The 15,974-nt window shown below is 32.6% G+C and overlaps 2 protein-coding genes and 1 long non-coding RNA gene across 3 annotated transcripts; 2 read left to right on the top strand and 1 right to left on the bottom strand.

Annotated features, from left to right (window-relative positions):
• Nucleotides 1-3,829: 3,829 nt before the first annotated feature.
• Nucleotides 3,830-4,958, top strand: LOC114174591 (RING-H2 finger protein ATL29-like). The gene has a single exon (XM_028059423.1). It carries the CDS (start codon nucleotides 4,065-4,067, stop codon nucleotides 4,956-4,958), a length of 894 nt encoding a protein of 297 aa, XP_027915224.1. The 5' UTR covers nucleotides 3,830-4,064.
• Nucleotides 4,959-6,708: 1,750 nt separating this feature from the next.
• Nucleotides 6,709-9,309, top strand: LOC114173277. The gene is made up of 2 exons (XR_003602481.1): nucleotides 6,709-6,830; nucleotides 9,090-9,309. It is a non-coding gene; the product is annotated as an uncharacterized LOC114173277 (long non-coding RNA).
• A 4,597-nt stretch (nucleotides 9,310-13,906) lies between these two features.
• On the bottom strand, nucleotides 13,907-15,720 carry LOC114170672 (RING-H2 finger protein ATL52-like). Its single transcript, XM_028056201.1, has one exon. It carries the CDS (start codon nucleotides 15,204-15,206, stop codon nucleotides 14,127-14,129), a length of 1,080 nt encoding a protein of 359 aa, XP_027912002.1. The 5' UTR covers nucleotides 15,207-15,720; the 3' UTR covers nucleotides 13,907-14,126.
• Between the last annotated feature and the right edge of the window lie 254 nt (nucleotides 15,721-15,974).

Raw genomic sequence — 15,974 nt, 5'->3', positions numbered from 1 at the left:
TGCTTTTTGAATAGGATAAAAATAAAAGGAAATAAGATGGTTTATGAGGAACATTTAGTTTTCACCTATACAGTAATGACATGGAAGAGTTAAGGAGTTTAAATAGTAGAAGGGTAGTTGGAAAGTAACCGTTAACTGGAAAACCCTGGATTCAACCAACAAATGCATTGCTGGATTATAAATCCATGTCGGTGGACAGAGGAAGAAAAAAATAACAATGCCAAACCTATGCTTGCAGTGCATTATATGCAATAATACATGGTAGATAAAAATACCATTTCGCAATTATTGGAAACCCCTTTTTTCTCTTTTGGTACCATAAAATGACTTTGTGAACACACTACTAGTTAGATACGAAAATAGCAGTAGTACTTCAAAGTTGACTTCAAACTATGTTTCTCCCTTTATCATTTAATTAAAGTTGGCCTCTACCCTTCTAATTTTAATAGGTTGTCGATTCCATTATCTAAAGCAAACGAGGGTAGGAATAAGTGAGTCTCATATTAATTAAAATACATAAATTCTAAATTCTGTTTATTTGTTTTAGGTTTTTTTAAAAGTATTTGGTCTCTTCTCTATTAGTCTAATTTAAAAGTATCTGTTAAATTTTTTTTTATATATAAATATTGTAACTCTAATTAATGTAAAATATATTATTCTACATTATACATCGTTTAGAGCCACAACATAAACTGATGGAAAATATATTATTTTTTTCTTTTAAATATCAGGTTCTCACCAAATAAAGAACTAGACCGAAAAACTTGATATTTATATATTTGAAAATGATAACAACAACCAAATTCTCTTGAATCGTAAAATAATATATAAAAATAGGTAAGACATATACAAATTTAAAACATGAAAAACGAATTTACGAATGATAATATATAAACTAGATTTGAGAGATTAATTTCAAATCAAAGCATGCAAGTGAAATTTAAGTAGTCTAAAACAAAGATAAACATGTAAGATATTAAGAGTGAGCCGAGTTCGATTATAACCTTTAGAAGTCAAATTTTTACTCAATAGATCTAAACATAATTTTGTTAGAAGTTAATTTGTAAAGCTATTTCTATTTATCTTCACAAAAAATTGATTTTATTTACATGTTAATTTAAACAGTTAAGAGAAGTTTTAATAATTTTGTTCTCTTCGTAATTTCTTCGTCTATCAATAATTTTACTTTAATATAATTTTAGTAAACTTTCTATTTAACCATATATAATGAGTGTGTGAACATTTTTATTTACATATCATTAAGTTTTTAAATTTTTTTAAAACGTGGTTCTGGTTCCCATACTCTTGAATTACTAATGATTTAAAGGACAAAGCCATTTTTATCTTTAGCATAAAAGAAGCAATTAAATAATTTTCTATTTAAGGTAATACTATTCCAAGACACTCCCCAGCATGAAACAATAAACATATATGTATATAAATATTTGTTCAAATAAAGATATAAAGTTGTGATATCGAAAGAAACTAACTTCTCCATTTGCTTTGGATAGGACTACAGGACATACTCGAACACTATAGGAGTCTGAGTCAGATATTTGGAGCAATAGATGCTTCCAAAATGTTTTTTTCCGTCAACATCACAATTATTATTGCTGAGATGTTAATATGATAACGAAACTTCTGTTATCATATACTTAATAATCTCATATTATTTTTAAAAAATGATAATTTAAATATATTAGCTCTTTCAATTCTTTGAAATATTTTTTATTTTAATATTAATAATAAGTGGTGTGGAGTTTTTTAATTTTTTTATATTAGGATAGAATTAGTATAAATTAAATAATGATATAACACATCGATGCCCATATTTTCATATTTAAAGGTAGAAAACAAGTAGCGTGAGTTGTTACTGTCGATGATGAAGGATGAAAGCGTAAATTTGTGTGGATTTGAATTTTAAAGGAAAAAAAAAAGGCAATAAGGGTACGTTGGTTGAAGAATATGGAAAAGGACTTGCCAGCAGCATGGAGGTCCACTACTCATCCAAATATTGAATATTGAACACAATTGTATAAGTTACAGAAAAAAAGTATTAATAATTTCAGCAAAAAAGTTACATCAACAGTAATAATAATTTCAATTAAAATACTTTTTCTCTGAATTTTTTAAGAGTAACACAGCTCCTTTTAAATTTAATCAGTTATTTTTAAATCTTGTTTTAATGGAATCTCCGGTACGTTTTTTTTTTTTTTTAATTTTACTTTGTCTTTTCTTTATTTTTCACTCATTTTACAATCTTGTAAGACATATTAAATGATAACTATGACACAAAAATAATTTAAATGCAATAATTAAGCATTTATTAGAGAATGACTGTGTTTTATATTAACAAAAAAAAAGTAGAGAATAAGTAAAGATAAAAAGTTGAAAAAAAAAATTACCTCCTTTTTTTTGGTAATTCAAGCCTTTGAGCAAACTATCTCTGTAATAATGGGATTCAATTGGTTTTAATCGATTGATTCTTCGTTTAAAATTCCAAATTAAATGAATATGGAATTTATTAATTTATTGCTACTTGTGTTTTTAGTTTATGTACATGAATTAATTATAATTAGATATTATCTTAAAATACGTTGAGATTTAGTCTGCTAACTTAAATAAAGTCAAATACCCTAACAAGTTATAATCACTACTGTACGTAGTCTCCCTAAATTTTGTTCTATCAATTATTGTTATTTTCGCGCAAGTAATTTTTTTTTTTTTTACCAAACTCGTAATTTATATCTATATGATTAAAAATTCCGATTCTAGGAGTTGGTCCCCGTTTCTTTGTAATGTATATTATATTTTAAATATTTTGATAATTAGGTCAAATATTTATGGTTGGAAGTTGATCTATGCAGATATTTAAGTTATATATATATATATATATATATATATATATATATATATATATATATATATAATGTTTATTGTAAGATGTACAGTGGTATGTCTTCTCTATTTTAGATAAGATAGTTTAGTATTATCTTTTTGTTATTATTTTAAAGATTGTAAATAATTCTATCAGTCCATCTTTTATATTAATTAATTAATATTAGAAAATACGTTATTTTTTTAGTATGAATATTTTCAAAAAGGATAAAGATGAAAGGGATTGACATCTTAAATTGAGACATGGGAACGATTATTTTTCTTTTCTAATCACTAATTTTCTCTCTATTTTTGCCGTTAATTTTTGTAGACTCTTGCTTCTAACTTCAAGCAATATTAACGTACCAATATACTATTCTGATTAAATTATTTCACATATTTTATAATATAAACGTAATTAATTACATAATTACTTACAAATAAAAATAAAATTAGCTTATAAAACCTATAAACATCAATAAAATAAAACTTAGGAGACATTCAATTGTTGTTTTCCTCCTAGGTTTGATTAAATTATTGGTCAGAAATACAAAACATAGATATTAAAGGTGAGTTAATATAATTTAATTAAAATACAAAGCCAATCATATAAGTTTCAATTATTACATTACTTTTTCTCAACATACCCAATAATATATGTTTACAACACACTCATAAATTTGTTTGTCCATCATATTTTTAACTTCACTTGAAAGAAAAATATAAACACGTAGTGTAAAGAGTATCACTTAATTCAAAATAGAAACCAACATAACTTCTTACAAACTTCCATCAATTTCTCATGTGCAATATCCTAATAATAGTACTGGATAAGTTCTGAATCCTCACTATAAAATTGTAATGACAAGTGAATAATTCATTATCCATGGATATAACGATTTTTGAAATGATATTTATAGACAAAGAATGATACACAACTTCACTGGAATGAGATTTATCGTAGAGAGTGTTCGGACACAATCCTCGTCCCCGTCATAAGGACCCGTTCAATGCGAACCACAACATGAATATCACCTAAAAATACTTTCACTTTTAACTCCTTCATTCCCCACATTCCACGCGTAACACTAACCATCTTATCTTCAAAAAACACCCACAAACAAAAACAACTAAAACAGCATCAAAACATAATCCTTTACGTCCTTCACTTCACCCCACTCCCATACATGCAAACACCCAACTATGTCTACACCGAAATCAAAGCGGAGAACTCCAAAGTTTCACCACCGCCAACACTGCCATCTCTGTCGGAAATCACCCCGTCGACTTTGATATTCTTCACCATGGCCGTGGCCGGCTTCTGCTTCCTAGGTGTCGCCATCGTCTTCTTCTGCAGGTACTGCTTCAGGAACATCTCCAACACTAACACCCTCGTCCGTCTCTCTCCTCGCGATTCTCCCCCCAGAGGCCTCGACCCTTCTCTGCTAACCACCTTCCCCACCTTCCTCTACGCCACCGTCAAGGATCTCCGCACGGAGAAGGATTACTCACTCGAATGCGCCATTTGCTTGCTGGAGTTCGACGACGACTGCATGCTGCGTCTCTTAACCGCCTGCTGCCACGTCTTCCACCAGGACTGCATCGACTCCTGGCTCCGCTTGCACAAGACTTGCCCCGTTTGCCGCACGGATCTCGATACTCGGGCGAGTAACGCCGACGCGCAGAGACCTCATGACCAAAACGAGGAGAATGCGGAACACGAGAGAAGCGATCACGTGAGCGTTGATGTGAAAGAAGGTGATGACGGAGACGAGAGACACGATGATGGTGATGAGGGAGGTTCGATGAATGTGCGCATGCAGCGTGAGAGGTTTGCAAGTGCACGTTCACACTCGACGGGGCATTCCATAGTTATGGTTAATGATCACGACGACGATGATGCGAAATACACTCTGAGATTGCCACAAGATGTGGCTTTGAAAATTGTAAGAGGGCACCATTACTCCAAGAGTTGTTCTAGTTACAAAGACATTGCAGGATCTTCTGCTGCACCTTGTAGTAATTGTGGTTATGTTGAAACTCTATTGGATAGCTCCAGTAATGGTGCAAATAATAGTTAACCTCGTTATTTTGTTCCTGGTTCTCGTACTTTTTTTCATGCTTTAATCTTTTTGATGTTTAAAATTATATTTTTAAACCAGTTTTCTTTAAGGAATTTAAAAAAAACACGTGAAAAAAATATAAAATTAATATTTACTAAAATTAAAAGAAGTTCACAAATAAATTAATATAGAAGTCATCTCCAAATTTTATTTTTGATATATGTAAGTTAATTTAAATTACAAAATTAATGTAAAAAATTAAAAAAACTAAGGTTGATTTCTAAAAAGTGGGAAGGTTTGTTTTAAACAAGATTGGTGATAATTAATTAACACCGATCAAATACATTAACAATAACAACTATTTTTATTATCTTTTTATTCAAATCTTCTACATTCATTATAAGAATTCTCATTATACAAACGGAATATTTTAATGACAAAAATGAATTAAAATTTAAATTATTGATGAATATTTTTGTTAGTAATAAATTCGTTAGTAATTCATTAATATTTTGTAACTCTTATTATCGATATACTTTGTCTTTAGTAAGTTCAACGATAAATTTCTTACTATCTTATGACATTTTTTATATAGTAAGAGGAGATGGGTGAGAATAAAAAGAGAAGGAAGAAGATGAGGAGAAGAAGCTAAAACCAATGGCAACAGCAAAAGCGCAACGGCCATGATGATCAGAGTTGGACGAAGAAGACGAGGAGGAACAAGATGAGAAAAAGGATGAGGAGGACAAGTAGATGAGCTAGAGAGGTAGTGACAATAGTACAAGACGTAACAATTATGGAGGCGTGGTGAGGAGAAGAGAAGGGGAGGGAGAAGAAGAAGAGAATAAAAAAAAGAAAAAAACGAAGAGGAAGAGGAAAAGGTAAAGGAAGAAAAAGAACTCAATTACAATTTTTATTGACGAATAAAATCCATTAGTAATTATTGACAAATCTTCAATAATTTTGTGATTGTTGATAATTACCGATGAATTTCGGTATCCAACGGTAAAATTTACTAACAGACACTATACCAACAGATTTATGGTTATTAATAATCCGTGGATACATTATAGATAACTTATAAATTATCTGCATATAAAATAAATATTATCAAAGTATTGTTATTCTCTTTAATTATAATTTTAATTAACATTATTATTGAAAAAATTATATACACTTCATTTTGGAAGAAGGATAGTGTGAAGCCCACCTGTAAGACCCGAGAAAAAATTCAAATAAAGAATGAATATTTAATTTATATCTGGGAAGAAATCAATAGTTAATTGGACTAACATGACGTAGCAAAGTACTAGCTCAAGTGGTGAGAGTATTTTGGGGTTGTGTGTGAAGACTTGGGTTCAAGTCCTATGTATGTAAATTGTGTGAGTTTTAATGTTTTCTTTTAAGTAAGAGAAAACGGAACTATAATTTATATTTTATTGTATACACATATTTAGTAATAAAAGTGGAATGGCTAAGTGGTTGGAGCGTGAGAGGGGGAAACCTATGGTCCTTACTTTGAACCTTGGCCAGAGAAGTTCAATTTCCACATTTTCTTATTATTTTATTATTTTTTTATTATTTTATTATATTCAGAACCTAGGCATAGATGGGGGTGGCATTGATGAGCCTCCATTGCAGTTGGACGAAAATTTGCATAAAAATGGGAAGGGGGTGGCATTGATGAGCCTCCATTGCAGTTGGACGAAAATTTGCATAAAAATGGGAAGGGGGTGGCATTGATGAGCCTCCATTGCAGTTGGACGAAAATTTGCATAAAAATGGGAAGGGAAGTCTGAAAAAAAAAATGCAGTGCAGAAAAGTGTGGAAGAGAGGGAGACCTGAAAATTAGACCACCATTGAAGGACCTCCTTGGAAGCTTAGTTCCAGGTTAGGGGAGCTGCAAATTGTGTCTTTAAATCTTTATTTGTCCTTTATTCTCTTGATGCTTGTTGTATGTGATTTGAGAGAGTCTGACTGTGATAATCAAGCAATAAAGAATGTGATTTCCGTAGTATTAAATCTGCTTGGTGACCCTATTCTTGTGATTATTATGATTTTATCTCTTTCTGCTTGGCGTGATGTTTAAAATTTCCCTATGTGGAATCGTTGTGACATGGGCCAAGTTGGGTCTCTTTACGGTCTGTTTTGGGACAGTAACCGTTGGGTCTGGGTTGCTGCGTGATGAACGCGGTTTTCCCGATGAGGGGGTGATAAATGTTGTGTTCTTTTCATTTCTCTTCATGTACGCGGTTAAAACGTGGAAGAAGTTTGATCGATGGTCGAGTTTCCTGATTTCGAGTTTTGTAGTGTTGTGTGAGGATGAGCTTTGACACCAGGAAAACGTCTGCAGTCACCTAGCATGAAGGGTGTCAAACCTCTCAAATTGTGGGGTTGTCTATAGTGATGGGTCGTGCAGTATATTTCCAATTGTTCGGTATGGTGCGACGTTGAATATGCGCATATACAAGTGATGTAGTTATACTGTTATTATAGCTTCATACCAATAGAGAAATGGTTTTGCGATGCTTTTGGAGTGGAGACCTTATGGGGACGTAGCCTATATCTAGATTGGGGATTAGATTTTGTCTTTGTATAGTGTCCAGGTGGGACCAAGATTTCTTTTTTATTAGATATCACATGAATACAAGGGTTCTTTATTCTTCCCATGGTTTGGTTAAGGTGGTGTTATTTTGGGGAGGGGCCCACGGGCATGCAAAGGGTATGGGGTGCAGCTTTGGTCTCTTAGCAATGTGATAATGCAAGAGTAAGAGAAGATACGGACCCACACGACATTTTGTTTCCATGCCTTATGTTTTAGGCATACCACCTTAAATGCATAGCCAATCTTTCATTCTTTTCTTTTCTTTGTAAACAATGCGTCAGTACCTTTTTGAATGAAAGTAAAGTCAAACTAATGGAATTCTCTTCATAGGATTCGTGGTGGCAACCAAATCCAGAATAAACAAATTCAATTATTTTAAAGTTTTGATTAAACTAAACTTTTTCGTCACTTTACAATGAGGACTGCTCTTTGTTCGAACGTTAAAAAATTTCGTATGAATAGTCAAATTAAAGCTACGGAAGTCTAGTTTCCAACCCAACAAGAATCAACTCATTTGGATGTCTATGGAAAACGTAACGATCGAAACAGTGAGCAGACGTCGGGACGGGAAAGCTGGAAAAACGCTGGAGGATCCCTGATTTTCGTTTTTAAATTGCCAATAGCTTAGACCTCCAAAAATAGTGGTTTGGTAGTCAAATTAAAGATATGGAAGTCCAGTTTCTAACCAAAAAGGAATCACCTCAATTAGACATATGTAGAGAAAATTATTGATAAAACTGTAATAGGTGTCTGTTAGTAATGTTGACATTGTTTTGTAAATGAGTATTCTAAATTCTGGACTTCCTTAGGCCAGCGCCTGGCCTTAGTGGTTGGTCTCGCAAGGCGAGATTCGATGCTTGTATTGTTGTGTGGATGTGTGGCGCCTGACGGGTTGTTTGTTACCGCCAGGCGAAGTGAGGTTGTTTCTGATTTGGTACCTGTAACCTGGCGCCTAGCAGCGCTGAGTGTGGTGCCAGGCGGTCAGTGAAGTTGTTCCACTTGACAATTGCCTAGGCAGTGTCGGTGTTTTATTTTCTGCTGCGGCAGGTTGTTGTGCTAACCTTTGAGCTTTAAGGACTAAGTTCTTAGTGGGTCCGGGATGTGTTCGGATGAGGTTACGAGCGGGGAGGTTCGTGATGAGTTGGGACCGCATGATGGGATAATGGACAAGTTAGTCCTGGTGCTGCTATGGGCGGGGAGGTCCATAGTATGGTGATTGCATGCGTGTCATGGTCTGAGCGGGTGAGGTTCGGATGGTTTGACTACGGACGGGGAGGTCCGTAGGGTAGGACTACGAACGAGTTAGGTTCGTAGGTTTGACCACGAGCGGGAAGGTTCGTGGGAGCACAAGAAATCCCGAGACCAAGAGCATGTGCATGTCACTCATAATGGATCTTGAGTGAGAGGGAATTGAAAGGTTTAAATATAAATGATTATGAAATTTTTTTGGGTATGGGTTTCTCATATTTATTCATTATATATGCATAGCTCACCCTATCTGTTTGTGTGTGTGGCGATGATCGGATAAATTTTTCCGGGAGCAGATACTGATGCAGGTGAGCCAGGAGCTACATAGGCACGGAGAGGGGTCTATGGGATGTTTCAAGAAGATTTCTGTTAAATGTTTTTATTATGTTTTAAAACTATGAGTGGTCTGTGATAAATTTTAAATCATGTGTGATGTAAGATATAACTGAAGTTTTAAATTTCCTACCTTTTTGGGAAATTATGTTTAATGAATATGAGTATGTTTTCCTTTTATTATTATTTTTCCAAGTAATATTCCTGGAGGTATGTTACACCACCCACTTGTTTTTCCCAGGAACCTGTTCAATTGCTCACCTACTTTCCACTCTGTTTTCTAAATCCAAAGAGCTCACTTTCTTTCTCCTCTTTTTGAAACAAAAGCTGAGCTAGGGCCACTGTGGATTTCCCCTCCGACCTGATAGAACGTCCGCTAGTTCTGCGTACGTCAAGGACATCGAGTCTTCTTCTTGTTCCTTCTTTTCCAGTTTCATAGTGTTGGTTCTGTCTTGGGGACCTCCTTAGAGCCTCATTTTGTCTACTTGTGTTTCTGTTTTTAGCTCCTTTAAGTTGTTTTAGGTCTTGAGTTTCCTTCCACTCACGAGTAATAGCAGTTTCAAGGTAAGGGAAGCTAGGATTCAAAGATTTTTAATAGTATTGCATGTTTTCTGGTTTCTGAATCATGTTTTCAATGACGGTTTGATGTTTGAGTTGTATGGAAATGAGTTGGGTGTTGTGTTGCTTGTGTTCTTGATTTGCATGCGTGAGCAGGTGAGAAACCTTATATTCTCGCCCAAGAGAGCAGCTTTCGCCTAAGCGAGAGTAGCAAAAACTCAGCTCTGCTTCTTTTCGAGTTGTCACTCAGGCGAGAAACTTCAGTTGTGAGCGAAGAGCAATCTCGCTCAGGCGAAAAGGTCTCGCTTAAGTGAGAACTAGTAGAATCTCACAGTGTCCACTCTTCGAGCTCTCGCCTAGACGAGAATGCCTAACTTAAGCGAGAGAACTTTTGTCACTTCAGCAAATGCTTCTAGCTTGAGCGAGACTGGTGCAAGGATGTGCTTCATTACTTGCTCCCTTCTTTGATTGGCGGTTTGATTCCTTAAGTATGATGTATGATGTTGTGCATGTATGAATTTGGCATTTGGGACTGTATTTCATATTTTTGGCATGAGATGATAATGTTTTGAGATAAAATGTGGATTGTGTAGGAATTTCATGGAGAAACCCCTTTTATGATAAAGTTGTGTGTGTAGTGGCTTAAGAATTCAAGTAAGGTTGCATTGTGATATTCTAATGAATCAATCAGACTTACATAGAGTAGACTAGTTCATGTGGTGAGAGTAGCAGGAGATCATATTCTTTGGAAGGATAATGGTCTTAGATGATCATGGACTAACCTTGTGTGTGGTACGGTGAAACCCATTGGCAATGGCTCTGTAGAGCAGTAGAGACCACCACAAGTGCAAGCAACTAAGGAATCTGATTTCATGACACATATCTGAATAATTGAGTTAGAGGGTCTTTTATCGTTTGCCATCACATGTTGTTTGTGTTTAATAATTTGCTTGTTTATTTATATGTTAAAATCATTTTTTGTAGCTTACATTTTTCCTGTTTGTGTTATGTTTTCTTGTTTTGATTTTCCTTTTTGCAATGACTACCTACAAATGTTGGTGTGAGTAGATATGGAGATTCTTGGCGATCGTGCAGATAATAGAGATGTAGTTGTTTATACTAGGCTTATCTTATTTGTTATCGCTCTTTTGAGTACCTTTTGGAATTGTGTTTTTTGTAATTCCTTGCTCTGTGAGCATTCCGTGATTAAACTGTTTTACTTTATGAAACACCTTTATGACATTGTTTTGTGCCCTTGATCTTTCCTTTCCTATATATTTTGGATAACTATGGTTAAATTCTGATATATTTTCTACTATTTGGTCTAATTTATTATAATATGTTTTGTTATTAAAGTTTATTTATTAGATGAGATGTTACAGACAATAATAAATGCAGTGAGTTATATATTTAAAATGCAAGAAATACAGATAACGAGATGAAAGAAAAGATTAATGTGTTATAAACAATTCCAAATTGAAAAATATTTAATATTAAGTATATAAAAAGACTTAACATTTTTCATCAGAAAGCCTTTGATAATTATGAAGAGTTTTAAATGGTTATTAACACTGGATTTAGAATGACTTCAAACCTGTCTATTTTTTGGTGCTTTTCCTTGCATTTCCAACCACTTCTCCTATACACCCAACATATTTTAAAATTCTCACTTTGCTCTTCAGTTTAAAATAACTACATTTTTACTTTCTATAACATATTCACCCCAATTTTGTTTCCAATGAATGTCGACATTCAGTATCTTATTTTATTTTACGGATGTCGACATCTGGTACTATATTTTTTCCATTTACGGATGTCTATGTGTGATACATAATTTTTTTTTGTAATGTCGACATCCGGTTAACATATATTTAAAAAATTCTATATACCGGATGTCGACATCCGATATACACATATATATATTTTTGCCTTATTTTTAATTTATTTTTATGTTTTGTTATAAAATTTATAAATATTTTATTTTACTTTTAAAATATTTATTAATTAATCAAAAAATTAAAATAAAAATAAATTTTATAAAATTTTATAAAATAAGAAAATAAATTACAATATATATATATATATATATTTTTCATTTATTTTATTTCTTTTATTAAAATATTAATTTTTTAAGTTAATTTATTTCAAAGTATTATTTATTTTTAATATATTATATAAAACTAAGTTATATATATATATATATATAGGTTAATATTTTATTTTATTTTTAAAATCTAAGTTAAATAAATTAAAAATTACAATACAAATAAATTTAAAAAAATTAACAGTTAAAAAATAAAGTGTAAGTGAAACAATAATATATATATTATTTTTTTATTTGTTTGTATCATAAGTTAATTTTTTAATTTAATTTATTTCAAAATATTATTTATGTTTTTAATTTTATATAAAAATAAATTATATATATATATATAAATATTTTATTTTATTTTTAAAATATATAATAAAAAAATAAAAAAATTATAGCAAAAGTCAATTTTAAAAAGATTAATAGTATAAATGAAAGTAAAAAAAGAATGAATTAGAAAATTAAATAATAAAGTTAAAGAAAAGAAAACATTTATATATATATATATATACATATATATATATATATATATATATATATATATATATATATATATATAATATATATATATATATATATATATACATATATACATATATATATATATATATATATATATATATATATATATATATATATATATATATATATGTATATATATATATATATGGATGTCTACGTCCGGTGTATATATATTATATATAAATTGTTTTTGAAATCCATTTTTTATATATGTGACGTCCAATAATAAAAAAATGAAGTTTTGGAACTGATGTTGACATTCATAAACAAAAAAAGTTATAATATTAGATATTGACAGAACAAAACAACGTACTAATTGTTGATATCCGTTAGAAAAAAAAATTGGAGGAAAAAAAATTTGGAAGTGAATCATTAATAGAGAAAAAAGGTAATTACTTTTACTAGGAACAAAGTGGAAATTTAAAAAAATTTAAGGAATGCAGAAGTGATTGGAATTGCATGGAGAAGCCCCTACTTTTTTGTTTGCGTCTTAACAAATCCAGGCCAAAAGCCCAAAAGTATAGAAAACGTCAACATTTATATTTGCACCTATATCAACTTCTGTAAGTCCCTCAAATCATATATCCATCAATCATTTCCCTCCCCCCTAAAGTTAAGCTGTTTATGGGCTCTGCAAATAGTTTCGTTATATCTAAATAAATTTCTTCCAAAACACTTACAAGGCATAGATAATTAAGAAAATTGTCTAAAGGTTAATATTATGTTTTATTTAACTACTAAAAGTTTATTTCCTCAACTTCCCTAAAAGCTTATCTTAATTTATACACGTACTAATTTTAAATTTTAAGAACGTTTTTTTCTTTCTCTAACTGTTTTTAAAAAGACACATCAAAACATATTGTAAGTCTTCTCCTATAAAAGAACATGGCATGAGTTTGAAATTAATTTATTATTTAATATATTGTTTACTACATTTATATTTGTTTTCTTTAATTAATTTATGTGCTGAAAATGTCATCATACAAAACTTATATTTACTAATATTAATAAGACATATCTCGATTGACTCGAATTTCTCAAATCACTGATATCATCATGCTTCGGTATTCTTTCGAAATCCTCACTTTGTGCTGCAATTTTGCAAGAGATGACTTATCCCTCAATAACCATGTGGAGAATTACGACACGTTTTCCAACCACTCTCAGAAGTGTGAATGAATGATTTTTTATTTGATTTCATACCTTTAAAGGTCGACACAATTATTTTTAAGGACCGCTAATAATGCAGAGGGTTACGGTCCTTGATACCAATTCTGTCACTGCTGATTTGACACCTTATCAGTGTACTTCTGAATTTTCTGTCACACGCAGTGTTACGGTCTAGTAATTGGGTAACAAAAGCGGATATGAAAACGATGAACATTGTTTGCACAGTCATAAAATTCATAAAGCACACATCATTTTCACGTTAATGGATAATCTTCACATCACTTATTTCTATCTATAATCATAATCAAATACATTCAATTACTTAATATACTAAGTTTATGATTTCTAGTTTTCTTAACAGTAAAACCCTTGCAGATATTTTGATAGAAAGTGTTTGATGCATCCTACAGAAACCTTCAAGTTAATAACACAAGGGAAACATAGCAGTTAATCTTTACTGATTAAAATACAAACTCAAAAAGATATACATGAAAAGAAAAAAAGAGTGTTGATTTCAGCTACTACTAATATCACACTGATGAAAACACCACATAAGGATTCAATTATACTTCACAATATAAGCTCTTCACTCAAAAATTTAGTTAAACCTCATGATCTTCATCATCATCATAATAAAACAAAAATAAGGCAAAGGTATTGCTCAGAGAGGAAGAACCCATTGCCTTCCTCTGCCATTTCTGCTAAGGGAGAATCTTCCACTAGAGAATGACCTCTTCATTGTAATTGGACTCAAAACATAATGCAAAACCCTTCTTCTATGGCTAGACTTGCTACTTTCACCTCTTGAACACTTTGAAGGGCCAGCCCCATTGGAACATCCTTCACGCTCTTGATTCAAATGGAGAACATCAGCCACAGAAAGACCACTACCCCTTTGAAATGAATGATCCATAGAAACTGTTCTTCTGATGGAATCATACTCTTCATCTCTAATCTCGATCACACTGTGCCTTCCTCTCAAATTTCCTAGATCACTCAAAGCACGCAATGCAGTCTTCGAAACTGCTTCACCGTGTGAGGCTTCTCCTTCCACTGCATCCAAATCACTGTCCCTTGTAGTAACAGCAACATGTTCATCTGCATGTTGGTTTTCTGAAGTTCCAATGCCCAATTCTATGACCGGGGTAGCCACATGAAGTGCTGCAGCATTGAAGGTGAATATGCTAGCACGACACAGAGGGCAAGTAGAGTGAGATTTGAGCCACGTGTCAATGCAAGGGAGATGAAAAGCATGGCTGCATTTCGGCAAGAGTCTCACACTTTCATTATCTTCAAACTCGCTGAGACATACAGAGCAATCTGTGACCTCAACCAACCCATCGCCTTTCTTGTACTTGCAAACTGTTATGGACTTAATCAGAGCCTCGTCTAACCCAATGGTTGGAGCATGCCATGGCTCGTGGAGCGAAGGGTTGTGATCATCTTCCAATTCAGCGTTTTCTTCGTGATCTTCGCTCTGTGAAGATTCTCTGCTGCCACAGTACTTGGATATTAAGGTGTAGTAACTCACAAGAAGAAAAGCACTGGCCAAGACCCCAATGACAGCGATTACTAGAGGAGAAAAATTTGGACTTGAATCATCAGCGGGAAATTCAAAGGGAGGAGGAGGAGGGTAGATTACATAACACCACTGTGGACAATACAAGCTGCAAAACCCTTGAGAGCAGTCTTTGTTGTTCATGTATGGAACCCAGCTTTTGGGGTTGCCAAGAGAAGTCATTGTTGAGAGAAGAGAAGCTTAGAAGTTGGGACTCAGGAGCAGTATATTATGAACATGGTTTCTATTTTCTCCTTCTATGGTAAGTGATTGTTGCAGGAAAAAGATTGGCTATGAATAATAGAAGATTATAATTATGAGTGACAAGAAAACAATGGAACCTTCAAACAAGGGTAGAAACAAGTGGAGAAGTTACAAAACCAAAACTGAAGTATCTATCTACAGGCAGCAAACTTATATATATGCATGAGATTAGCAGAATCTGTATCTTATAAACAATGATGAGTAACATACAAGGAAGAAAGGGTAATGGTCTTACAGATTGATCCGGGCAAGAAGAAAGAGATGGTTGCTAGAATTTATGAAAGGGGAAAGATAACGTGGAAAAGGGGCCAAAGGGCTTAGATGGAAAGAAGGGCAAAGACAAGGAAAAGGGGGTGCTGATGAGCGTACTTTAACTTTTTTTCCTTCAACTTCTTTTTCTTTTTTGTCCATTCTCCCTAGCTTTCTCTGCATTCTAGTTTCTTTTTCTTGGTTACAATGATTTGTAGACTAAGGTAATGTTGGTTGAGAATGTATAAAAATTGAATGCTTTTCTCTTTTTAATTATTTTAACCTGTTCACTATTCTAAATTACCTCAAGAACTTCATTAATGTGCCAACCAAGCCAATGTAGCCGTGAATTAGCTGTATCTAATACAAAGCAGTGTATAAGTTTGAAAATCAATGTTTTCGCTTTCATTGTATCAACTAAACCAGGCTAGTGTAAAC

Source organism: Vigna unguiculata, chromosome 2 (assembly GCF_004118075.2).
Source record: "Vigna unguiculata cultivar IT97K-499-35 chromosome 2, ASM411807v1, whole genome shotgun sequence".
In the NCBI taxonomy this organism is placed as follows: Eukaryota; Viridiplantae; Streptophyta; class Magnoliopsida; order Fabales; family Fabaceae; genus Vigna; species Vigna unguiculata.
Note: the sequence above shows the minus strand (reverse complement) of the source record. Positions and strands in the feature narration are given on the sequence as shown.